This window comes from Rhea pennata, chromosome 15 (genome assembly GCF_028389875.1).
Source record: "Rhea pennata isolate bPtePen1 chromosome 15, bPtePen1.pri, whole genome shotgun sequence".
NCBI classification, from domain to species: Eukaryota; Metazoa; Chordata; class Aves; order Rheiformes; family Rheidae; genus Rhea; species Rhea pennata.
Window position 1 is genome coordinate 6,370,805 of NC_084677.1, and position 22,805 is coordinate 6,393,609.

Consider the following 22,805-nt stretch of genomic DNA (forward strand, 5'->3'; position numbering starts at 1 on the left):
ATTCCTGCTTTGCCTACTGACTTTATCTATAAGAAGGTAATTGCATTTTTCAGAAATGATGACAGCTCCATTTCTCATATAACATATATGTGTTTAAAAGATCCTCTTTGTCATATAGTGGAACACTTAGTCTTTTAGCTACACCTCTAGCAGTACCTACTTAGTCTGCACACTTTTGAAGTGTTTCTTATTGCAAACTGATTAGACATTGTGACAAATATAATCTGCTTTGTCTGCATGTTGTTAGCACTTCATAGCAGTGGGGAATATACCAGCAGAGGTGTTGTAATAACTTATGTGGCAGCATATCACCAGAGGAGGTCGAAATATACTCTGCTGTTTCACAAGAGCTGGATAAAGGGGAAAAACAACTCTCCAAAGCACTTGGGTCAGCTGTTCACCCAATAGAATTCACCACAGAAACTGCAATGACAGATCTGAATGGCTAGCTGTTTTTTCTATTTCATTACCACTGAACAACCTAGGCTTTTAATAGAGGGAAAGATTACTTCATTCTCAAGCCTACGTTCTTAATAATTCTTAGTATTTACAGAAGGATATAGATGATGAGAAACAGAAAGAAAAACTCTAGAAATAAATACTGGAGTCTGGAAATACAGTCTGATGTTCTTTATCAGCATTACTTCTTTAATCCTTCCTTTCCCACAAGCATCTACTCAAGGAAATACAAAGATCAGCTGTGGCAACTGACATATGTAGTATTATTTGACAAGTAATTAATGTGTAAATACTTTCTCTTGAATCTGATCCTCCTCCTGTAGGATACAAACAACTTTAATAGCCATTGTAGACTTGCAGAGGAACTCAAGTACAACACAGATAGGAATCTGGAGCTTATCTACATGCTACAATTTTGCACAGAGACAAGTTTGCAGAATTATGGTGAGCCTCAGCCAATAAATCCACCTGGTGTGGTGTACTGTGCTGGCATACCATCTGAGGCCTAGAAACAGCACAGCTAGACTGCATAGCTCTACATTTGATGCCAAATCAGCTGCTTGCTCTCTGCTGTAGATGAGCTCAGCTGTCTAATATAACCTTAGGGACAGAGATCCAAAATTTAGATACTAAAAACCGCTAGTCAGCTGCTGCCTAACTCCACAAGTTCCATAAGCTTCTATTATCGAAATTTCCCGAAACACTGTTGCAGTATTCCTGTTGAACAATTAGCTCAGTCTTCTGTTTATTTTGTCTAGTTCGTGAAAGCTAGTTAAAAACTATAGAATTAAACAACTAAACCCCCATGCCCAAAATCAGTTTGTAGATACTGTTACTGCTTTATCTAATCTTACTCTGTTAGTGTGAAATCTGAATTACTGGGGGTAAGGAGAAACTCTTCTCCAACCACCTCCACAGAGCTCTTTTTAATTGTTTGGAAGTTTTGCAAGGAATAAACTGTGAACTGAGACAAAGTAAATAACTATGGAGGCACATAATAAAAGAATGGCGGTGAGATATATGAGTGCAAACCCTGGATAAGCATTGTACATGCTTAAGTGCTGGATAAAACTTAAATGGTGTTCCCTTTTACTTACTCATAAGGTAGACCTTACTTGCATGTAGGGCTGTGTAACTCTAAATAAAGAAGTAGCTCTAAATATCTCTAAGTGAAAAGCCTAAATGCTAGAGAAGAGGGGTTTTATGACTGCATTTTCACTACCTCCTATAGCTGCTTATTTACCACCCTTGCTTTCCGAGGTGTCTCACTTGTCCCTGTCTCCTCCCACAATGACTACAGAAACATCTATTGTAGGTCAGACGAGGGAGTCCTGAGATCGTGGAGCTGCTCTCCCCAGTGAGGCTCATTGCGGGTACCCGGGTGACCCCGTAACCAGGGGAAACTCCGCTGCACCATCTGCCGCATTAAGGGGACAGTGTTCGTGCTCCCCCCCAGAAAAGCACAGAGATGACTCGGGAAGGGACCAGGCACAGGTGTGCCTGCCGCCAGGCTCCGGCTGCCTTCAGCGCGGGGAGAGCCCGAGCCGGCGGCCTGCCGGGGCTGCCAGGGAGGCCGCTGCGAAGCGGGCGGGAGGCCCGGCCGCGGGGAGCGCTATGGGGGCGGCCGGCTGCGGGGGGCTGCCGCGCCCCTCTGCACGGCGGCGGCTCCCGCGCGGACGCTCCCCAAAGCAAGCAGGAGGCGTGGGGGGGGGGGAGCAGAAGGGCTGCCGGCACGGCCCAGGCCACGCTGGGCCGGCAGCGCCAGCCCGCCGCTCCGCGGGCAGCGCGTCCGCAGCCGCCACGGGGCTGCCGCGCCGGGCGGGGCGGGGCGGGGCGGGCGCGCCCTGGCGTCAGCCGCGCGCCGGAAGGAGCCCGCGTCCCCAAAATGGCGGCGCCCGGCGCCGGGCGGTCGTGGCAGGCCCGCAGCTGCTCGGGGCCCGCCGCGGCCCTCTGAGGGCCCGGCTCACCTTCCCGTCCCCGTGCGGCCGGCCCTGTTGCTGCCGCGGCTTGGGCTTGCCTCCCGCGGGGCCGTGGAGCTGCGCCGGGTGGCTGGTGCCGTGGGCAGATTCGTTTGAGAGCCGCGGCGCCGCCTGCCGAAGAGGCAGCTTCGCCTCCGCGGCGGTGCCGCAGCCGAACGCGGCTCCCGGCCCTGCCGCGCCAGCGACACGCGGCTTCGCCGTGCCGTCTTGGTCCCGCGGGCTGCGGCGTGCCTGAGGCTTTGCGCCACTTCACAGAGCTTCGCAGCCGAAGGGGGAGCTGCTCCGAGTTAAAGTTACAGTATCTGTGTGCATAAGCTGAGGCTTTTCAAGCTAATATGAGCGTGTTTGAGCAGAAGCTGCTAGTAGCAAATTCGGGCTGATCTTCCAAGGTGATTTTGCGGCCAGTGCTGAAAATAGCATCAACAGTAGCTCTTTCCTAGGGGGTGCCTGCAGATATTTATAGCTGGTGAAAACTGCTGTGCTTGTGTAGACAAATAGACATAACAGATTTTTTTCCGGGAGCAATGAATATTCTTTGCACAAAATAGGGGAGACTAACCTAGGAGATTATGTTCAATGATCTTGCTGGTTTCTGAGAAGATTCTGGGTTCCCTATGAAAAATAAGACCTCTTAAAATTGTCGCATTGAGCATCTAAGGCTTTGTGTTGCTTTGAAGACCTTGACTTAGAATGTACTTGTAAAACTGTGCTTTCAGGATGTCATCTGTGTGTGTGGGGGGGGGAGGTTCTTTTTTTTTCTAGCACAAGCTAGTAGCTCTTTTTCCTGAAGATGTGCTGTGTGGCAATGAGCTCTCAGCAGTCCGTTGGAAGGCAGTGAAAAAGAGTGTTTGTGCATTGCAACTGTACTGGACATTGTAGTCTGATTTCTGTCTTTAAAATATTGCTAGGGTAATGTTAAAACAGTGTCAGAATGTATCTAAAAACCATTTGTATTTGATCTTAGGTTGAATATCCTGATGTACAATTTAATGTCTTACTGGAGTGTGCTGGAGCTTGCACAGTTGCATTTTACCTGAAATCTCAAAGTATGTTATGAAATTATCTTGTTAAGCAAAACTTTACTTGATGCCTATTAATAGAAGAGTATCAAATCACTTCATAAGGGCACTTCACAAGGGATTGCTTTATTATTGTAGATGTCCATCTCACCAACATGTCATGGTAGATGTAGCAGAGAGGGAGATTATGGATAACCTTACATTTAAAAGTGATACTGTACTTTCTGATGTTCACTTACACCATCCAAACAAAAGACATCTCATGGTACGACTGAATGCAGCTGGACAGCCAGGTAAAGTATGCTTAAACTGATCAAATAGTATTTTAAGAGTATTCACTTTTAAGTAATGTCTGAATCCTCCTTCAAATGATTGATACTAATCATTACATATTTTGTTCCAATTCTGTTAGAAGCAGAATTGTTTCCTACTCTTCTTTTTTTTTCCAGAGGGCTAACCAGGTTTGTATCATGAAGTTAAGCATGCAAATTAAAACTGTTAATGTAGACTTTGTAGACAGCTCATTCTAAAAAAAATAAATTATTTTCTGAGAGGAAGTAACTAAGTTAACCTTTATGCAGACAGAACTTGATTTTTATATCTGTGTGTCTGTATATATATAAAGCTCAGACAGTACTTTGAGAATCATGTCAAATCAGGATGTTTTCTTACATGAAAACTAAAGCTGATAAGCCAAAAGTTTTAAATAGCATCACTTCATTTACATTTAGGGAAGGATATTATGAATCAAAGTGAGATCAGCAATTAGCTTAAGATTTTTTAATTCTTTACATGATAATTTATTATCTAGCCTGGAGGAAACTTAAAAGCTTGGGTTTTTTGTTTTTTAAATTGACTTCGTATGAAGTTCAGAAGAGCAGTGATTCTGCAATGGCTGTTACGTAGTTTGAAGAGTAAAAGCTGTAGTGGGAATGAATTGGCAGATAATTCTGACTGATTGCCTGCTTGTAGATTTCTATCAAATTGTCAAGGAAACTGACCTTAAAACACCTAGGAAGATGCTCGGTAGGAAAGTTCCTCTCCTTTTGCTGTGACGGAAGTGTTAATTTTTGATTTTTTTCAAGCCCGTTTGTGACATACAGTATTCAACTTCTGCAATTATTCTAGCGTATGTCAATGTAAAAAAAGTTTAAAAGAGAAAAGTAGGCCAAAGAGCATGACAAAGGAGTTGTTGATAGTTTACCTTCATCAGGTCAAAGTTGGGAAATTAATACAGTGTATGTCAGCATGCTGCTTGGCATTCCTTTGCAGTGATTTTGTTTGATGCAAATATTTTAACGGAATGAAATGACAACATGTGCTACCTACCTGAACATGCTTGATCTGAGAAATTCCTTTATTTCATCCATTTCATTGGAGCACTGTATATAGCAGCTTTTATTCTAGCAGATACCACAATAAAATCCTTCCACTTTGGGGTTTTTTACCATACATGAATTTTCTTTGCTTTTTGGGGGGTCAGTTTTACCTTAGAACTTTGAAATGGTGAGAATACCAGGTAGATCAGAATGGACTCTGGAGAGCAAAAACACTTCATCTGTTTTTAGCGTCCTCTATTTTTTTGCATATTCATAACAGTTTAATCTAGATATTTTACAAGAATAGATGGCTTGTAATCCTAGGATTCTAGGATAAGCAATGAAGATTTTATTAGATATAGCTGAAAATGTTTTCTCTAAAGATCAGTTTCTCTCAGGTTGCAGTAGACCAGTTAATAAATTATATTACAAGTTACCTGTATGATTTTTTTAATACTCTAGGTTTTTAATATGTGAAACGCGTATCAAAACCTCATGCATGTGGAAGCTGCATATGGATTCTGTTTTCATCATGGTGTTAATCTTTAACTTTTTTTTTTTTAAACTGTGTTCTTGTAGTATTCCTGTCATATTTCAAGCTTCTTTGGAACACTCATGATTGGACATCTGGAAAAAATGCAAGAGAAGCTACAACAGAAGATCACCAGTACAAAAGTGGAGAGGAACTGTGTGATAAGGACAGGAATAATCTAAAAAATGAAATAAAAATAAATATTAAAGGGTTAGAAGCTCTTCTAGATGATGACGGAGACCTGGAAGTTGTCAGAAGACCTCAAAGTGCCTCTGGTTTAGAAGTGGAGGATCTTTTGAGGGATAGGGTATATCCTGTAATTCTGACAAGAGGGGAAGAAGATGCTTTTGAAGATGAAGAACAAGAATACACTTGCAGTGATGTTCTTAAAATAGGTAAGTAGTAGGCTTACCTTCAAGAATTAATGAGATATTTATCTCTTTTGTAGAACAAAAGAAAATCAGATTTTTATGACTTTATATATGAAACAGCAAATGTTAAATAAACAGTGATGATAATGTAATTTCACAATATTATACTTAATTTAAAAGCATACTGTATTGCCCAAACCCCTTCTGGAGCAAAAGTATACCAGCGAGATACGTTGTGAACTGCTGCTAGCCTGAATGAGCTAGGCCTGCTGTGCTCCTTAGGTTATTGGGGCTTTTAGCTTTGTTATATTGAATGAAGAGCATTAACTTCTAGATTTAAAATGAAAACACTGCTTGATTTTTTTTTTCAAACTTGCTGCTACTGAACTTAAGTATTTTAAAACATTGTTCAAATAATTTTTGTTCTACTTTCATATTCACAGAACATACTATGGCAACTCCTTTGGAAGATGTTGGTAAACAAGTATGTGTCATCTTTGTAATATCTTGCTGTTCATGAATTGTGCTTCAGAATTTACCCAGTTTATCTGCTTTTCTTTCTTGAAGGTCTGGCGTGGAGCATTTCTTCTTGCTGATTATATTCTGTTTAAAAGGGACATGTTCAGGTGTTGCACAGTATTAGAGCTTGGAGGTGGCACTGGAATTACAAGCATCATTATGGGAACAGTTGCCAAGAGAGTTTACTGCACAGGTAAAGAGTTTTTTTTTAATTAAACATTATTATAAAGCTTCATTTAGAAACTCATGTGAGATTTTCATGAAGCATTGCTTGATTCCTGGGGCTCTCATCCATATTTGTTCACTTTTGGCTAATAGTTGTTTATTAATGTGTATAAGGCAATGTTTACAGAGAAGTGGCAAGAATTTTCTCAATCTGAAAATAAATCCTTGCTACTTTTAGGTGCAAAAGTTTAGGCAGGTTGTTTGGTTCTGCTTTTCACATTGCTGTGAATTCAGGGTGATGTACCTAGAATAAAAGAGGTAATTTGGGGATTTAATGGCTTTTTCTTTAAGCATGACTCAGTTTAGTACTGAAAAATGAAGGCAAGAAGGATCCTAGGGAAACTATTGTCAGTGGAAAGAGTTACTCTAAATTATCCTTAGTTTTCTAGGCTTGAGAGAAGTTTAGAGAATTAGCTTGAGGTCAAGGGCATGCATAGCACAAATATTCTCATTTTAAATATCATTATCACTTTTTGCAGATGTTGGTGAAGATCTTCTGGCCATGTGTGAACATAATGTTGCATTAAACAAACACCTGATTGAGCAGGGAAGTAAGTGCAGTACAGTCAGGTTTTGTGCATTTTCCTATTTGTGACCTACTTTGGGATTAAACAGTAGAAGTCATTGACTATCTTACATGTTCACAAGTAAAATTATACTCTTTATCTTGTTTGAAAGTGACTCAGAAAGACGAAAAATCTGTGGTCCGTACTGGGACAACTTCCTTTTACAAGAGCAAAATGTTTAGTCTTTCTCTGTCAGCAGTTAATTTCACTGAGTTACTTGGGAGGATCATAGACCTGGAGGCCAAGAGACCAGTTACATAAGTAGAGTGCAGATGACAAATACTTCCCCACTCCAGAGTTCTATCTTTTGCAGGTGAGACATGTAAAAGAGAACATAAGATGCATGTCTGCTCTTAAAGTTTCTCCTACCCTCACTTTGTGAGTAGGGGACTGTTTTTGTACAATAAATGATTTGACATTCAGCTAGGCCTGACTTAGTTTGTATGTTTTCCTAGTGTATCTTAATCACTTGCTCCACTGCAGCTTTTGACTCTTCGCTTCCACTTCTGTATCTCCCCCTTCTTCCACAGGAAGTGAAATCAAAGTTAAAGAACTAGACTGGCTGCAAGATGAATTCTGTACTGGTAAGTGATTGTAATGGGTCGATTCAAATGTTCTTTTAAAGCCGTCAGGAAAACCTTACTCCATTGTTTATGAAATGAATGAGTCTTCCAGTGTTCACCCCCTGGAAAGACAGTTCTTAAACACTATATGATGCTCAAAGTTTCTTGGTGCGTTATTGTGTGAAAGAGTGAGGAAGTATTTATTGGTGGTTGAGAATAGACCAATAGTAGTTGTCCTTTACTTTGTAAGGTCAAAATCCAAAGGTGCAGACAAGACCTGTTTGTTACATGGTAATAATGGAATCCAGGAGCAATGGTATGGATTCATGTTACTGCAATCTAGATTTTGATGTGATGGCATTGAGTGTGGCACATGACTATGTGAAAGGTGATGAGAAAGGATCAAGAGAAGTGGTGGACAGGACTCCTAACCATTGTAGAATTTTGGATGGGTGGATCAGTTAGAAAAATTCTGGTAGGATAAGTGATTAGAAGTTGTATAAAAGTTTGTTCTAAATGTCTTGACGGATATGATATATTTTAGGTATCTGGCAAAGGATTGTAGTTTGCTACTTTTAACAGAATAAAGGCATCTAAACTGAATAATCTTAAAAGTGCAATTAATGATAGCAAAATGAATCATTAGAACTCTTTCTAGTAGCTATAAATATGGGCCTTTTGGGGATTAAAAAATTAAGAGCAACACAAAATTGAAACACCTGGCCATATGAAGTTAACTCTGCTTTGTAAGTTTTCTGCCTCATCAGTTGGGCAAATGTAATACCTTCTGAAAAATAGCTTAACTATTTAAGCAGATAGATTCATCCTTTAAACTTTCAGAAGTGTTTGGACCTTAAAAATTTCTATTTAATGAAGACATTTCATACTGCCTTTTTGGATCTGTACTCTTGAGGATCAATCTTAAAAAATTTCGTAACATTTCATTCATTTAGCACTCAGCGTTTTTGAACTTTTAGAGAAAGCTTCTAACTTAACAAAATCTAAAATGTAAAAAGCACAGCTAAATGGGAAGCTTGATCAACACTTAGACTTTTTTTTAAGAGAATTTAAAACAGTATTTATCTTAGTCTAGTCTGGTCTGTAATCTTGCTGCATGGTAGTAATTGTAAATTGGTATGGCAAGAAAACTGCACTCTAGCCAGTCAGCCTTAGGAGGATTGGATATAAAGCAGAGAAAGTAAAGGACAGCAGAGAACTTCAGAGAATGAATAGACTGAGGTTTTGGTTTACCTTTAGTAGGGTGCTCCATTTATGGAGGAGCAGATGAGCAGGGAGGGAATGTGGCTTGCTCTTTTTCCATCTGTCAGGTAGCTGATATAGTTAATTCCATGACTAAAGCTGTTTGCTTTGTTGCAGATCTTGGAGCTCCTTATAGGTGGTCTGAAGCAGAGATTGCTGATTTGCATGACCACTGTACTGTGATAATGGCAGCTGATGGTAAGAAAACACAAACAGTAAGTTCTTAAACCAAATGTTTAAGCATCATTTATAATAATTTAAACATACCTATTTTGCTTTTGAAATTCAGTACATAGATCCTTACCTAATTTGTCAAAGCTCTGACTTAAATGTTTCTGACTGTATCTTGTAGTTTATCCTTCTCTTTAAAAAAGACTGCTAATTCAGATTGTAAATGCAAATAGGAAAAAAGACAGTGAAAAGACTAGCCCATTCTTTCATTTGATGTTTAATATTTTGTAACTAAATAAATTATTCAAACAATTGTCACAAGTAAATATGCCCTATATGTGGAGAAAAAAAATTCAGTTGCCCATAGAGTCTATCCCTTTGGAGTCTGCCTTTCTATTCTGTTTTTCTTGCCTAAGTGAAAGACTGAGAAATGACAAGCTAGTTAATCTGTGTAGGAGAACTATTGTGGTTTTGATATTCAATATATAAGTGAAGGAGGAGTTCTTCCTGTTTGTTTTTTAGTTATGGTATTGAAAGATGTTGCTAGACTGTTTTCCAAAAAGCTACAAGGTGTTAGTGGTATTACTTACTGCTTTTTTTTGGTAAGAAATGAGGCCCTGTGAATTGTAATATCTTGTTTTTCTTAGCTTTACAGTAAGATATTTTCAGGCTGAGAGAGATCTTGTTTAAGTTGTGTGAGTTGTCTGAGGGAAGTGACTCTCATTGGCTTGAGAGAAATCTTAAGAGGCTTGATGTAAAGAGTAGCAGTGGATACTATTACAGAGTCAGTTGTTGCCATTTAAAAAAAACAATACTTTGTGTCAGTATTTTAGTTAAATCTCAAAGTTTTCAATTAGAATAATTTAAAGACTGTTGTTGTTTCATGCTTGAGGTTTAAGTAAATATTACAGTTGAATATACATACTTATGCTCTTAATTTTTTACTGTAGTGTTCTATGATGATGACCTGACCGATGCCTTGTTCAGAACACTGTATAGGATCACACACAACTTGAAAAATTCTTGTACAGTTTACTTATCAATAGAAAAGAGGTAAGTATTACCAAGAATCTAAAATAAGCACTAAAAATTCTACATTGTTTTCTTTATTCAAAAGAAAAGTCTAATTTGCTTGCAGGTCAGCTTTTTCTTTTTTCCCCCCATTTCATTGATTGAACAAAGGCTACAGTATTTACTCAGGGCAAAACATTCTTTTTCATACTTTATTTCTATGAATTCAGAATTTGAAATTCAGACAAGTTTCTGTTGTCCTACCTTTGTCTTGCATCAAATAGATAAATCTATGGTTATAGACCAATGTCTTCTGTAATGCCAACAAAATTTAATGTATATTTGAGATCACAGACTAAAGTATGGTGTGGAATAAAGAGGCTAAGAGTGAGGAAATGTGTCTCCCACCTTGACTCTTGCCATAACAATTCCTCTTGTGTTTTCCTTCAAGATATTGTTGTATGTTTTTGAGTAGTTATATATTGTAGTCCATTTACAAACAAATACTTTCTTAAATCACTGGAGTTCTTTTTTCGGGGCAAAATGCCGTTTAATCAATGGAAAGACTAAAAAGACCTATCAGTTATTAATGTTCTGATGCTAGTGTAAGTCTTTATATTCCTCCCCTCCCCCCCCCCAAAAAAAAAAAAAAAAAAAAAAAGACAAAACTAATAAAACTGAGAAATCCCACATTTTTTTGTTAGCTTAGGAAAGTTACATAGCTATTTAAGATACGAGTATAGGAGAGCAGCTTCTGATGAAATATTTTCTTGCCAGGCTGAACTTCACTTTAAGACATATGGATGTTACATGTGAAGCCTACAGTCATTTTAGAAATACTCTAAATGATCTGGAGAACCTCCAAGATAGAAAAATGAAATATACTGTGGAGCCTGTTAAACTTGATTTCTGCCAATTTCTCATTTATGAACGGATTGAGCAGTTGGTAAGTGGCGTTCATTAAAATAAATGTAACGTGTTGGGCTAGTTATCTCAAATTAGTTTTCAGCTGTTTAGTTAACGTGAAAAAACAAAAGAATAAACATTGCCTCTTCATTTTTGTTAAGCTGTTTTGAAGTGATTTCTTGTTTGTGCTTATATAACCTATATTAGATTTTCATTACATCGCACAGTGATAGAAGAGGGCATGTTATGGCTTAGATTTGTTTCTTGACCTTAGAGAAAATGAGTGTAAGCTGTATTGCCTTTGGAAAATAGAATTTTTGAGATTGACTAGAAAATGGGACTAATATCTCATATATTTTCTTGTAAAAGAGCTCTCAGTTTATATTTCAGTAGTTCCTTTACAAGTACAGAGTTAAGGAAATAATGCTTCAGTATCCGTGACAAGTCAAACAGCTTTAAGCTTCTGTTACTCAGAAATGTATCAGATACCGTATATGTAGTTACTTAATTACACTTTTTTTTTTTTCCCAACTGTCTGATCTTAAGAATATTATGCAAGCTTCTGCAGCAATACAGACCAGCTAATCTTTCTGGAGAACTTGCAAATCCTTTGCTGGATTGCAAATCTATTACCAAGAACTGAGGTTTTTATAGGTAACACAGTATTGCCTTTTTTTTTTTTTCCTAAAGTATGCATAATAGGATTATGGGGGGCTGTAGTTATTCCACAAGACTGATTCATTTTACTTAGTTTTGATATTTTCAGGCATAAAATATGCATGCACAGCTTTAAAACATATTTTCCAAATATATAAATGTAACTTGGCTTACATCTAAATATATAAACTTGTTCCCTACAAACTTTCTGTTGAAGGCTCCTGCTCTGTGAAATGTGTGCATTTTTGAAGGACACAAAATATTTGTTTTTACTTTGACTCTGTGGTGATATACTTCATGGAAAATAAAGACCATGAAACAGTCTGTTTACTAATCTTTTGTATGGCCAAAGCTACTAATATTCACTCTCCAGAAATTTGTAAGTCTTTTTCATTTTTGTTCTTCAGTAGACTCAGAAGTGTCTAAACCAGACTTGTGAGAGCTAGAGTCCTCAATTTACTGAGGGATTTTGTTTTGTTTTGTTTTTCAGTCGTATCTTTACAGGCATTCTTGAAAGCATTTGTCAACACAAGCTAAGAAAAAGAGCAAGAATCTTAGTTGAAATACTGTTGAAGATCATGTAAACTAGTGAAGTTATTTCAGTAACAATTATTTAAATGATTTTATTTTAAAAATGCTACAAGAATAAATACTTACTTGTATTGTTGTATCTCAGATACTTTTGCTGTTATTCTAGGAGATTAAGCAAATAGATTTACTATGCAAATACAGGGTATGTCTTAAAATTTGTCTCAAAGTGCGAGTGTTGAACTTCTTTCCATAATCACAATCTACTGACCTGAGAAAATATGTTATGTATCTTTCTGTCCTGCAGGAACTGTGGAAGGTCATTGCAGAACAGCTGACGTGACTGGGACATGAGAAAACTGAAGATACTTAGACAAAAGATAAAGGCTTTTTTTGATGTTGTTATTAAAAATGAATCCTCGTGCCAAGAAAAGGATTTTCCTGGTGGAAACATGTTCTCTGAAAGTAATTTCAAGCAAATTTGCCTTACTTTGATAAGTTTATTTCTGGCACTTAGGACATGGTTTCTGTATTGTTTTTCTGTTATGAATTTTTTTAAGACTGATCCTCAAGAGTACAGATCCAAAAAGAATTTCATTAGCATGTGTGATATCCCATGATGTTGGATCTTGAACTGTGGCAGGAATGTGGTACTGCATGTTCTTTAGGTTTTGTGATTTAGTTCTTAAATTCTGACAAAGAGCTATTTTCCATGTGGCTGGTTTGCACGTACATTGCACGTACATTTCCATTTTTAACTTTCTAAACTTGGGCACTTTCCTCTGTCTCATGCTGATTCCGTGTTATTTGTATTTATAGATGTATTTGAAACAGTCTTCTGGGCAAGACTACTTGTCTTTAACAGACTGTTTCCTCATCTTTAAGCAATCTGTTTATGAAATTTAGTCTTTTATTTTCAATTTGTCCTATCAATATAATTTTAGTTTAGGGCTACTGTCTTAGTTGAAGGAGACAAGATGCATTTAGATTTAAGTCTCTAAAAATGTTCCATAACAGTTTCAGAGGTATGTTGTCCTACTGGTGTTTTAAGCTATTCTGCCCCTGCCAGGTTGAGGGTGGGAAGACTTTATGGAAAATGGCTTGCTCCCGTTCTTTAAATGTTGGGACTTTTACCCTTTGTAAATGTATGAGGTTGGAAAGTGGCAGATAACCAGTGTCAAGAAAGTCTTGACCGTACAGATGGAGCTTTCAGTATCTTAGCTTTTGGACTGAAGTATAACATATTGATCAATTTTTTCCTGAGTGATTAATGAAACCAAAAATTATAATGTTATATCTTTTTTTTTCAATGCATACTCTCATGTTATATCACTTAGCACATGTACACTGTCACTGAAACTTTTGTTGTGCTGATTTTTTTTAGCTTTATGAGAATGTTAATGATAAAAATAAAATTAATGATAATATATAATAATAAAGCTCTTCTGCCCTGTGACTTGTAGGGGTGTGCATACATTACATTAGAAGCATCTGGTTGATTTTTTTTTTTTTTTTGAAAGTCTATTTTATGCTTAGTTTAGTTCAGTTATTTAAGGGCAATTATTAAGTAACCTGTTTATGTGCATGAAGATAATTTTTCCTCTATATTTTTTAATTAGATGAAAGGTCATTAAATGAAGATGATCATGTTTAAATATAGCCAATCAAAATAAAAAACGAATTATGTTAGCATGTAGCATATATGCATAGCATTGTTAGTATATAGCATAATCTGCCTAAATTAATACAGAATTCTTTCTCTCAGGACCACCATTTAAGCTTCAAAGAAGTAAAACTATTCGCAATCTATTATTATTACTTAGTTTGTTTTGTAATGTAATTAATTTCACTGAGGAGAACTTCAGGGTTCTCTTGAGTACAGTACTGAAGAGCAGCTTGACCAGCTTTTTTTTTTTTTTTTTTTGAAGGTGTGTTATAGCAAGAAATGAATTTGAGCTGATGTGATATGTGTTGTTAGAGAAGATTTTTACTTGCACAGGATTTCTCAAAGTCTTTGGAAATAGCAAGAAAAAAACTTTCCAGGTAGAGTGATACTTCTTGGGGAAAGATGAACATAGTGGGAGGGGGAGAAACCTAAACTGTTTTGGTGCACTAATTTCTGGTAAAGGAGAATAGTATCACTTTTGGGGAAAGAGGAGGAAAAGTACCCTAATGGATGGGCACGCTATCTTCCAACAGGACTCTTTATTTGAAATACATTGATTTTACTTTTATGTCACAGTGTATATTGATATAATACATAGGTTTTTCTCAACTCCACACTTCAGATGAAGATTGCTCTTGTGTGCTGGTACCACTGTTTTGCTTTCATCTTGCATACTGAGAGCAGTATGGTTAAATTCTAGATATTGGTCAAAAGAAGAACTTGAATTGCTGTGTGACACTTGAATGAGCATTACTGGCAGATTAAATTTATTTCTTTCAACTCGCTGTTGATGTGGAGAGCTGCTTTGTTGTGAACCTGTTTGTGTGTCATCTTGTAGTAGAAAGAAATCTTTCTTAAGATGTAGTTACATTTAGTAACTACTAAATGTAGTTGCATTATCTGATGCATTATGTATATTTATTATCATCATTTGTTCTCATATGTAGGTGGTTGTTCATAGACTGTTCTTGTAGCTCCATCTGCTGTACAACACTTTTGAGTCAAAACATTGTATAGCACACAGTCTGTTAACCTGTTCCTTTTTTGGGGGGAGTGGGGTGGGGTGGGGACTGTTTTAACGATATTCTACTAAGAATAACAAATTTTCAACCTGAATATGTAAGGCTGCATTTCTGATTTGATGATGCTAGTGTGTTTATGTTAGAGATGAAATGATCATAAAAATAACGCTGAGAGCAGGGAATTTTAATAATCAACTGTTTAACAGTAGTTTTAGAATGCCACTCCCAACAGTTGCAGATTCTCAGGAAATGCTCTAGGAAGAGGTGGAAGTTACTTTTCTGTTTGTGGTATGGACTTCTAATTCATTAGAAGATCAGGTTTAAACTAGACCTTGTAAAGTTTTATAGCAAATATGTTTCATGAGATTGTCTCTCCAGTGTTTCAACTTGACTGTTCTGGTGGGCTTCTAAATATAGCATTAGCTCCAGTTACCTTTTAATTTTCACCAGAGATTGAAGAGTGAGTCTGAGGTAGAGTGGTGGTGTTTGCTTTTTTTTTTTTTTTTTTTTTTTTTGTATGTTTGTTTGTTTTTTTTCCCCCTCCATTCTGCTAGTACATGAAATCTGGAGTTTTTATATTTGAGATTTCTAGCCTCTTTTATGCTAGGATCAACAAGCCAATGGACTCCATGGCCTTTTCCTTAAGGAACCAATGTAGTACAGACCATTTGTAGGACAATGTGCTAAAGGTAAATGATTAACTATTTCACAACAATAAGAGTTACTAGAGTCACTTTTGGAATGGGTTAAGCACATGTTAACAGTGACCATAGAGTATTAAGTGACTTTGTGAATGTTCAGCATGCTACTTTTAAAACATGGATGTACTTAGGTAACTTTAAGAGGCTTACTATTCTTGGTGCTATACAAACAAAGCACGCTACCTGCAAAGTAGAATGGGGAGGGTTCCCAGAAAGAACCAAGAAAAATCTTAGAAAGCAGTGTTGGAGATCCCTGGAAAGCAATGGGAGGGGTAGGGAGTGAGAAGGATTGTGCTCGTAGGGGAAGAAAATAATAGATTCTTGGGGACAGAATGAGGAAGTGAATTCCCAGTTTTGTTCCTTGCTTTGAACAGTGTTCTCAAAAGCAGCCTTTTAATGTGTGCCAAGTTTTAGCTGCCCACATTTGAAGGGCTTGGACCTGAGAGAGAGAGATTAAGTTAACGGGTTACTGTGCTGTAGATGAATTGGAGGCTGTACTTCTGAACTGTGATCATTAAAGTATATGTAATATGTTTTATTCTGGCTGCAGGTGAAGGCTGTTATTTTACATTTTGCTTTATTTTGATATAAGAATAGGCAGCTGCTGTAGGAGCAATTTTGTTTTCAGTTTTGCTTCTAAGGGAGACTAATCGCAGGTGTACTTCCTTATTGCGTGAGTGAGCTAATCCAATTTGCTGCCATGACCAGGTGATCCAGGATGAGGTTATCAATGGAGTTTTGCTGAGGGCGTAAAGAGAGAGTGGGTCAACTATTCTGATGGCAGTACATAGTTGGGTCAGCTTTGGAGTTGCATGAAACTGTAATCTTAACATGTGTGCAACTAGTCAGTGTAGCTGATCCAGTGTATGGCATCCGAGTGAGCTGTATTAACTCCTGAGACTCCGTAGACAGATTGTCAGAAGTGCTCATAGCAAATGCTGCTTTTTTTTTTTTTTTCCCTTAGGGCTTTTTTTTCTGTACTGGGTGCTGCGTATAGAAAACTAAAAATTGCTTCCGAGAAGTGAGTGCCCTGTGCTTGTATATGTATTTGCTGTGAAATGTCAAGAATAGTTGCCTGCCTCATATGCTTGTGGTGGTTTCTTTTATAAAGTATTGAATATAGGATTATTTACTTAATGTTTATAAAAATGGCTTTGTAGAGCAATTCAGTTCCTGAGTGTGATTATGGTATCGATAAGCTACAAAATACATTTGGCAAAAATAAGCTTGTCTGTAGATTAATCCCAAGTTTAGGGGCTGAAAATCTTGTTAGAACCCATGTGATACAAAATAGAAACTGAGGAAGGAATTAAGTTGAGGAGCAACACTTCTCTGTCTCTTTCAGTGTTCTGAAACTTTCAGGTATTGAAAACACTGTCAGTGAGAGGCTAATTATTGCTAATTGAAAACAGTCAGATTCTGGTCTTGAATGGGATCTGCCAAAGCTGCTAGAAAGAAGCTGTTTCTTTTCAGGTTAATCTGAGTCTAGTTACAAAGCCTGCCCTTTCTTTCCTTTCCCTACCCTCTAAAGAGGGTACTACGATTTTGTAGTGGTTTTCATAGGACAAAGTACAATGCAGTGATTCATGTGCTGATAATGACCTAGAGAGTTGCACCAGACTGACCAGGTAAGCACGTTTTGATGTGTGTGGCTAAGCCAAAATAACAGAAGGAATCGAAAGAAGTCTTGTCAGGTTCAAGTCAAGTAATAGGATTTGAAAAGAAGCTATTTTGTACTGTTAGGCTGCCATAGGCTTTGACGTTTGGCATAGGTCAAGAGGCTTCTGTTTTCGGTAGACTGCAATTAACAGGACTTTACCTTGCTTTTGTTTCACTTTTCCTGACCCTGACTATCTGTATGTTTTTACCTGATTCTGTGCTCAAAGTTGGTACATCAATAGGCTAAAGGGTCAATTTGAAAAACAACCTTTTCAGGCGGCCAACAGAGTGCAGTCACATGCAGTGATACAGCATGTTTCCTAAGAGGGAAGCCTACTAAACCACGAAATACTCATTCAGAAATAGCTTAGACAATTAGACTATTCCAAACTGTCTTAGGATGTAGAAGGGGAATGGTATATCTCATGATCAAAGTCCGAGTTTAAAAGCAGCAAGCTGGACATAGCACATGCTATATACTGTCCTGGATTCACAAAATCAGGATATTTTGTTATATTATACTGAATAAAAAAAAATCTATGAAGTTCCTAGAGTTAGTAACTCAAGGAGAAGCATAATTGCATGTAGTTCAACCTCCTATTTAATACAGAGTTTTCCTAAGAAATCCAATAATCTGTTTTATCTATAGTACCTTTTCGAGGAAGTCATTTCAGCCTTCAGTTGAAAGTACAAAGAAAGAGACAATTCATGGCGTTCCTTATTGCAGTGGCAATAAGGTTCTTTACAAATGGCAGCTTGTTCTGGTGATTAATCATCTCTCATGGTAAACCTGTGTGCTATGTTTCTAACTTGAACTGGTTTGGTTTCAGCTTCCAGGCCTTTGGTATCAGGGCCAGTGTGAGAATATAGGCAACTCAGATAATTACATAAGATAACAGCATGGAACAAGCAAGAAAAATAGGCCAGACCTCAACTGCCTGAATTCAGTCCACAACACTTTGTTTATATCCACTGCAGCCTAACCTGGAGTGGCTAAGGCATGCTTGCGCTCTCCAGTGCTTAAGCTCTGAAGACTATGGTATGAGGTGGACAAGTGAGAGTAGTGACATCTTAAGCCACCAGATTTGCTTGATTGTTGAGCATTTGATGGCACGCTTGTCCTCTGTGTCTCTCTCCTAGACTTTACACCTGCTTCCTCAAGCCCCAGAATGGAGGTTATAAAGAACAGAGTGTTAGTACTGAAGCACCTTCTGTAACCTTGTTTCTGCTGAAGCTCCTCCAGCTGGAAGGCACACAAAGTACAACAGTCCTTCTAGTCTTTTAGCACAACAGAGCAATTTTTAACTTGTGTGGGATAGACTTGCTTATTTTGAATCCAGCAGACTAAAATTGTTTTCTGTTGTCATTGCATTGATGCTTGATCTTTCCAGAAAGTTAAGGAATTACTCTCTGCAGTCCTTTTATGCTGCCTTGGAGACATGCAGCATTTCCCTGTGTAACAGAATAGAGTGTGTGTCTGTATTAGAATTTGCATGCTAATGCACTTTTGGCTTTTTCCATATTGTGAGCTTCTAAGTGTTTCAAAGTGGTTAAATTGATGAATACCTTGTGGAAAACAAATGTTGCTTGCCATGCACAGATGACCTCTGATGGGTACAGATTTACCACAAGAATTATTTGGTTTGTATTATATCATCATCTATTGTCCAGGTAGACTATTTTTCTTAAAACTCAAAAGCTGCTTTACCTGATGGAGAGGAGGCCTTTCATTTTCATAGCCACCAGAAAAGATACAGATTGAGAAGAAAATGGACTGTGTCATCTCATGCAGCTGGCCTTTGTAGAGTGGGGCCTCTATTTTGTTGCTTCCTACTTCTTGTGCCCCTCCCATAACTATATTATGTAAATAAATACAGAGTGTTACTTCCAAGTTTTGATCTTAAATACATCCATCTAAATACATTGCTGCAAGTAGGTCCAGTAGCTTGGCTGGGTGTAGCTAGCCTCAGGACTGAGGATCTAGTCCTGTAGTAAAACAGGCTGCATCTCAGTTACTAAAGTCCTACTGTGAAATGAGCTTCATCAGAATACATAGCTTTCTTGATGCACCAAGCAGATAGCCTTTGTAGAGGCAGGCCTATTTCTTTTGGCTAAGGATTGGACCTAGTATCCTTTCCAAAGAGGACAGAAGAACCAACACAGTGTTTCTTCTTCAATGGTCAGTACTGCTGGGTTTTCTTACTCTGTGTGTGTGTTTGTTTGTTACCTTCCAGCCCAGGTAAAAAACAGAGTAGACAAAAGAGATTAGTGGCACAGATCATGTGGGAATTGTTTGGCAGAACATATTTTTAAAAAGTATGCAAAAAATGAGAATGGAAGTACGTTTGTAGCATGTCAGTATAAATATTCCCAGTTCAAAGTATTGCTTAGCCTTTTCTATCTCAAAATGTGTGAATATAGGAATGTCATCCCTCATATAAAATTTATACACACATTATGTCTACAATTTTCTAGAGCTGTTTGAAGCAGTTTATGAATTTCAGTGGTGTTTTCTGAAGTAATACCTTGGGTCCCTAAAACATTCTTTCCTTCCCCTACCGTCACACCTCTCTAGCCAGGTTCCTTGCACATTGTCCCTCCTTTGTTACTATTTTTAAGCAAGCTGGGTTACATATACTTCCTAGAGCTTTTTGAGTCATGAACATGTAAGGTGACAGTATCTTTATATATATTTATATAAACAGTAGTAAAATACATCCTTTGTTTTGAGTTCTTTGGGTATCTAACTTGCTTTTCCTGTGTTAGAGAGGTTTGCTTCCAGCAGATGGCACAGGAAGTTTCCTCTTACAGTACCAGCACCCAAATGCAGTAACTATATCTATATATGTTTAAGTGTGTGTTTCTTCTTTACAGATTGCTTGCTAATGTCAGTCTCTGGAATGTCTGGAAGGGGAGATGTGAAGGAACATCCCTAGCTTCTTCAGCAAGGTTAGAGTATTCTCTTAAGCTCCTGCTTCCTTTCCTTTTGACTGAGGGATTTCCTTTTGTAATAGGAGTATTGACAGTAAATTGTATTGTTTTTTAAACATGCGTGTGTACACACACACACACACACACTTGATTTGATGTTTTTTTTTCTTCTCCAGTTTCTTATAACTAGTGATTCTGAAAAAACAGTGGTCTTGTTTATATCCCTAGGGTTTGAACCTGATCAGGAAATGCAAATAATACACTAGCACCAGCTATAAGGAAAACAAGTTCTTTAGAAAAGAAAGAAGACAATGTAGGAATATATGATCCTCAAATGTCTCTTCAGTCTTTGAATCCAATCTGCTGCTAGTACAAGTGACTATACCATGTAATTTCTTGCAACTTTGTCAAATGGACTCTCTCCGTTTCTTAAGAAATGCTGTTTGTTTTTTTTTTTTTTTTTTTTTTTCTTCCTTTGAAGACTGATACTGGTTAGTGAACCATGTAGTGACAGGTAAAATGTTGTTAAAAAATAGTAACACTAGCTTTTGCCTCAAAGATGGGGAAAAAATACATGTGATGAGTTTGGCCCAAAAAAAAGTAACAGTGAATTGGGCATATATGGTATAAGAAGACCGGTATTCACTATTCTGTAATGGCCTGACTCAATTCATTCGGGAGGCTATCAACAGCAGGTTTATGTTTTAGAGTCACAGGAAATTAGGTCAGAAGGGACACCAAGGAATAGCCTGTTTTGTTTTTTTTCCTCTCGGAGTAGGACCATATGGAGCTAAAAATCTTGAGTGCTTGTTTTGCTTGTTATTAAAGCCTCTAATGATACAAATTCTGTATTTCTTTCAGTAATCTGTACCAATGCTTTATTATCCTTTCTAATGGAAAGGTTTTTTAATGGCTAAACTGTTTGTCTTGTAGCAATTTGAGATCATTACATCTTTCTTATTACAATCAACTTTAAATGTGAGAGGTCTACCTTGGATGAATGGGAACAAAGTGACATATTTGATCTAGCCTCCAGTCATGCATGAACTCGAGACGGAAGAGTACTATGACACTATTTGCAAAACAGTATTGTCTCCAGCTAAAAGAACAGCTGAAGAGCCTCAGCAGCTCTGAGCCTGCAGAGTTCCTGCCTTGCTTGGACTCTGTACAGCTCTCTTCTCTAGTGATCTCCAGCTGCTCTGCCAGGATGCTCCGTGAAGCCTGCAGTGGCTCCAGTGAGGGCTGAGCAGGGTCCGACAGCTCCTTTGTCCTGTGACTGTGCATCTGCTATGAGCCCAAATGCATGAGCTCTCCTTTCAGATGATTGCCATGGAGAGAGGCTGCCTGCATTTTGGCCATAGGAGAGGAGAGGGAGAGGTGCATTCTGGAGCTTTTGTTGGGCTTTTGCCTGGCCAGGTCTTAGGTTTGAAGAAGTTCAAGACTTTAAATGTGACCTAGAGTTCTGTGGGATGAAAGTCAAGGGAGGAGTCAGTGTGCTTGCAATAGCTTCTACTGTTGAGGGGACTTACACCGATATTTACTGTCTATCAAATAGGAGTTTCAAGGGGGCTTTTTTTTTTTCCTTTTTCTTTTTTTTCCCTTTTCCTCTGTAACTAGCCCATTGCTGTAATTAGCTGAGATGTGACAAAAGTGTGAATAACTGAGACAGGATCATCGTTACTTACAGAGACACTATTGCTAAATCTTGATGAGGAATCCCACTTTTTTACTATAGATTGAGTTGATATATTGCTGATATGTTCAGAAAAGATTGAATCGTAGCTAAACACTAATTGAAATACTACCCAAAAGTATCAGCTTTTGCCTCTGGTTTAACCTCACAGGAATTTTGGACTGTTTAAGTGGTAGGAACAGCAGTAGGAGCAGTATTCAGTAGATTCATACATTATCATTGCCATGTGCATCCATGTAATTTAACTGCTTCAATTCAGTAGTGTTTACAAGAAAAAAAGTATGTTTGTTCTAGATCAGATTGAAATATTTGTGAAGGCTTAGGTTTTATATTTGACCTCAATTTGACATCAACTCTATCATTTGAGGTTTTTGATATGAGATGAGATAAAATCCTAAATCACTTTCCCTGTTGCTGTTTTTGCCTAAACTAAGAATGCCCCAAGTGGCTGCAGCTAAACATGAACCGGTGAGAGGAGAATTGATCCGTGTGAGACTGCAATGGTTGAGACACGGATTCCTGTCGCTAGAAGCAAACAGGCTGCCTGACGGCTCGGAGATGCAGTGTGACTTGCAGAACTGAACCAAGCGGGGAGCTGAGGACGGCTGGCAGCTCGTCTCAACAGGACAGTGTCTGCTACTGCCAGCAACACGATTTCGGTTCCTTTCCTCTCTTTCTTGCCAGGCGGGGCCCTTGCGGCTCCGAGGGAGCAGCGCGGTGGCGCGCGGGATCCGCCGCGGGGGCGGGCGGCTCTGTCCTGAGTGCCTCGCCCGGCCGAGCAGACGCGCTCGTGCCGCCGCGCCGCCCGTCCGCGCCGCCCCGGGCAGCCTGGCCGCGCCGCGCCGCGCGGGGGCGTGCCCGAGCCGCGCGCTGCCATTGGCCGAGCCGCGAGCGGGGCCGCGGGCCGGCGGCGCGCATTGGCTGCGGCGGCGCGCGGGCTGCGGCGCGCAGGCTGTGGCGAGCGAGGCGGCGAGCGGCCCCGGGCCCTGCGGCGCCGCTGCGCGCCCCGGCGCCTCCCGGTGAGCGGCGGGACCGCGCGGCGCGCCGG

General features: G+C 38.9%; 2 protein-coding genes across 5 annotated transcripts in view; both read left to right on the plus strand.

The window, feature by feature from the left end:
• Nucleotides 1-2,347: 2,347 nt before the first annotated feature.
• On the plus strand, nucleotides 2,348-13,561 carry METTL22 (methyltransferase 22, Kin17 lysine). 3 transcript variants are annotated; one of them, XM_062588003.1, is made up of 12 exons: nucleotides 2,348-2,827; nucleotides 3,403-3,484; nucleotides 3,596-3,750; nucleotides 5,356-5,703; nucleotides 6,123-6,163; nucleotides 6,247-6,391; nucleotides 6,903-6,974; nucleotides 7,520-7,573; nucleotides 8,930-9,010; nucleotides 9,934-10,036; nucleotides 10,772-10,940; nucleotides 12,393-13,561. In XM_062588003.1, exons 3-12 carry the CDS (start codon nucleotides 3,618-3,620, stop codon nucleotides 12,426-12,428), a joined length of 1,182 nt encoding a protein of 393 aa, XP_062443987.1. In that variant the 5' UTR covers nucleotides 2,348-2,827; nucleotides 3,403-3,484; nucleotides 3,596-3,617; the 3' UTR covers nucleotides 12,429-13,561. The 3 variants fall into 3 exon arrangements, with proteins under 3 accessions (XP_062443987.1, XP_062443988.1, XP_062443986.1); XM_062588004.1 differs by lacking the exon at nucleotides 3,403-3,484; XM_062588002.1 differs by lacking the exons at nucleotides 2,348-2,827; nucleotides 3,403-3,484 and having other exon boundaries at nucleotides 3,521-3,750.
• A 9,136-nt stretch (nucleotides 13,562-22,697) lies between these two features.
• ABAT (4-aminobutyrate aminotransferase) overlaps nucleotides 22,698-22,805 on the plus strand; it is a 61,448-nt gene continuing 61,340 nt past the window's right edge. The window contains exon 1 of one of the 2 annotated variants that reach the window (XM_062587817.1): nucleotides 22,698-22,776. The gene's annotated coding sequence lies outside the window, so the exon portion shown is untranslated. The remainder of the gene's footprint in view (nucleotides 22,777-22,805) is intronic. The other variant, XM_062587818.1, reaches the window with a different exon arrangement.

Bases quoted from the DNA above. Each gene is read 5' to 3' on its own strand.
- METTL22 (XM_062588002.1), top strand. From the start codon at position 3,525: ATGCCTATTAATAGAAGAGTATCAAATCACTTCATAAGGGCACTTCAC. The intron at 6,975-7,519 runs GTAAGTGCAGTA...CTTCTTCCACAG, and splicing joins ACACCTGATTGAGCAGGGAA to GAAGTGAAATCAAAGTTAAA. The intron at 7,574-8,929 runs GTAAGTGATTGT...GCTTTGTTGCAG, and splicing joins GCAAGATGAATTCTGTACTG to ATCTTGGAGCTCCTTATAGG.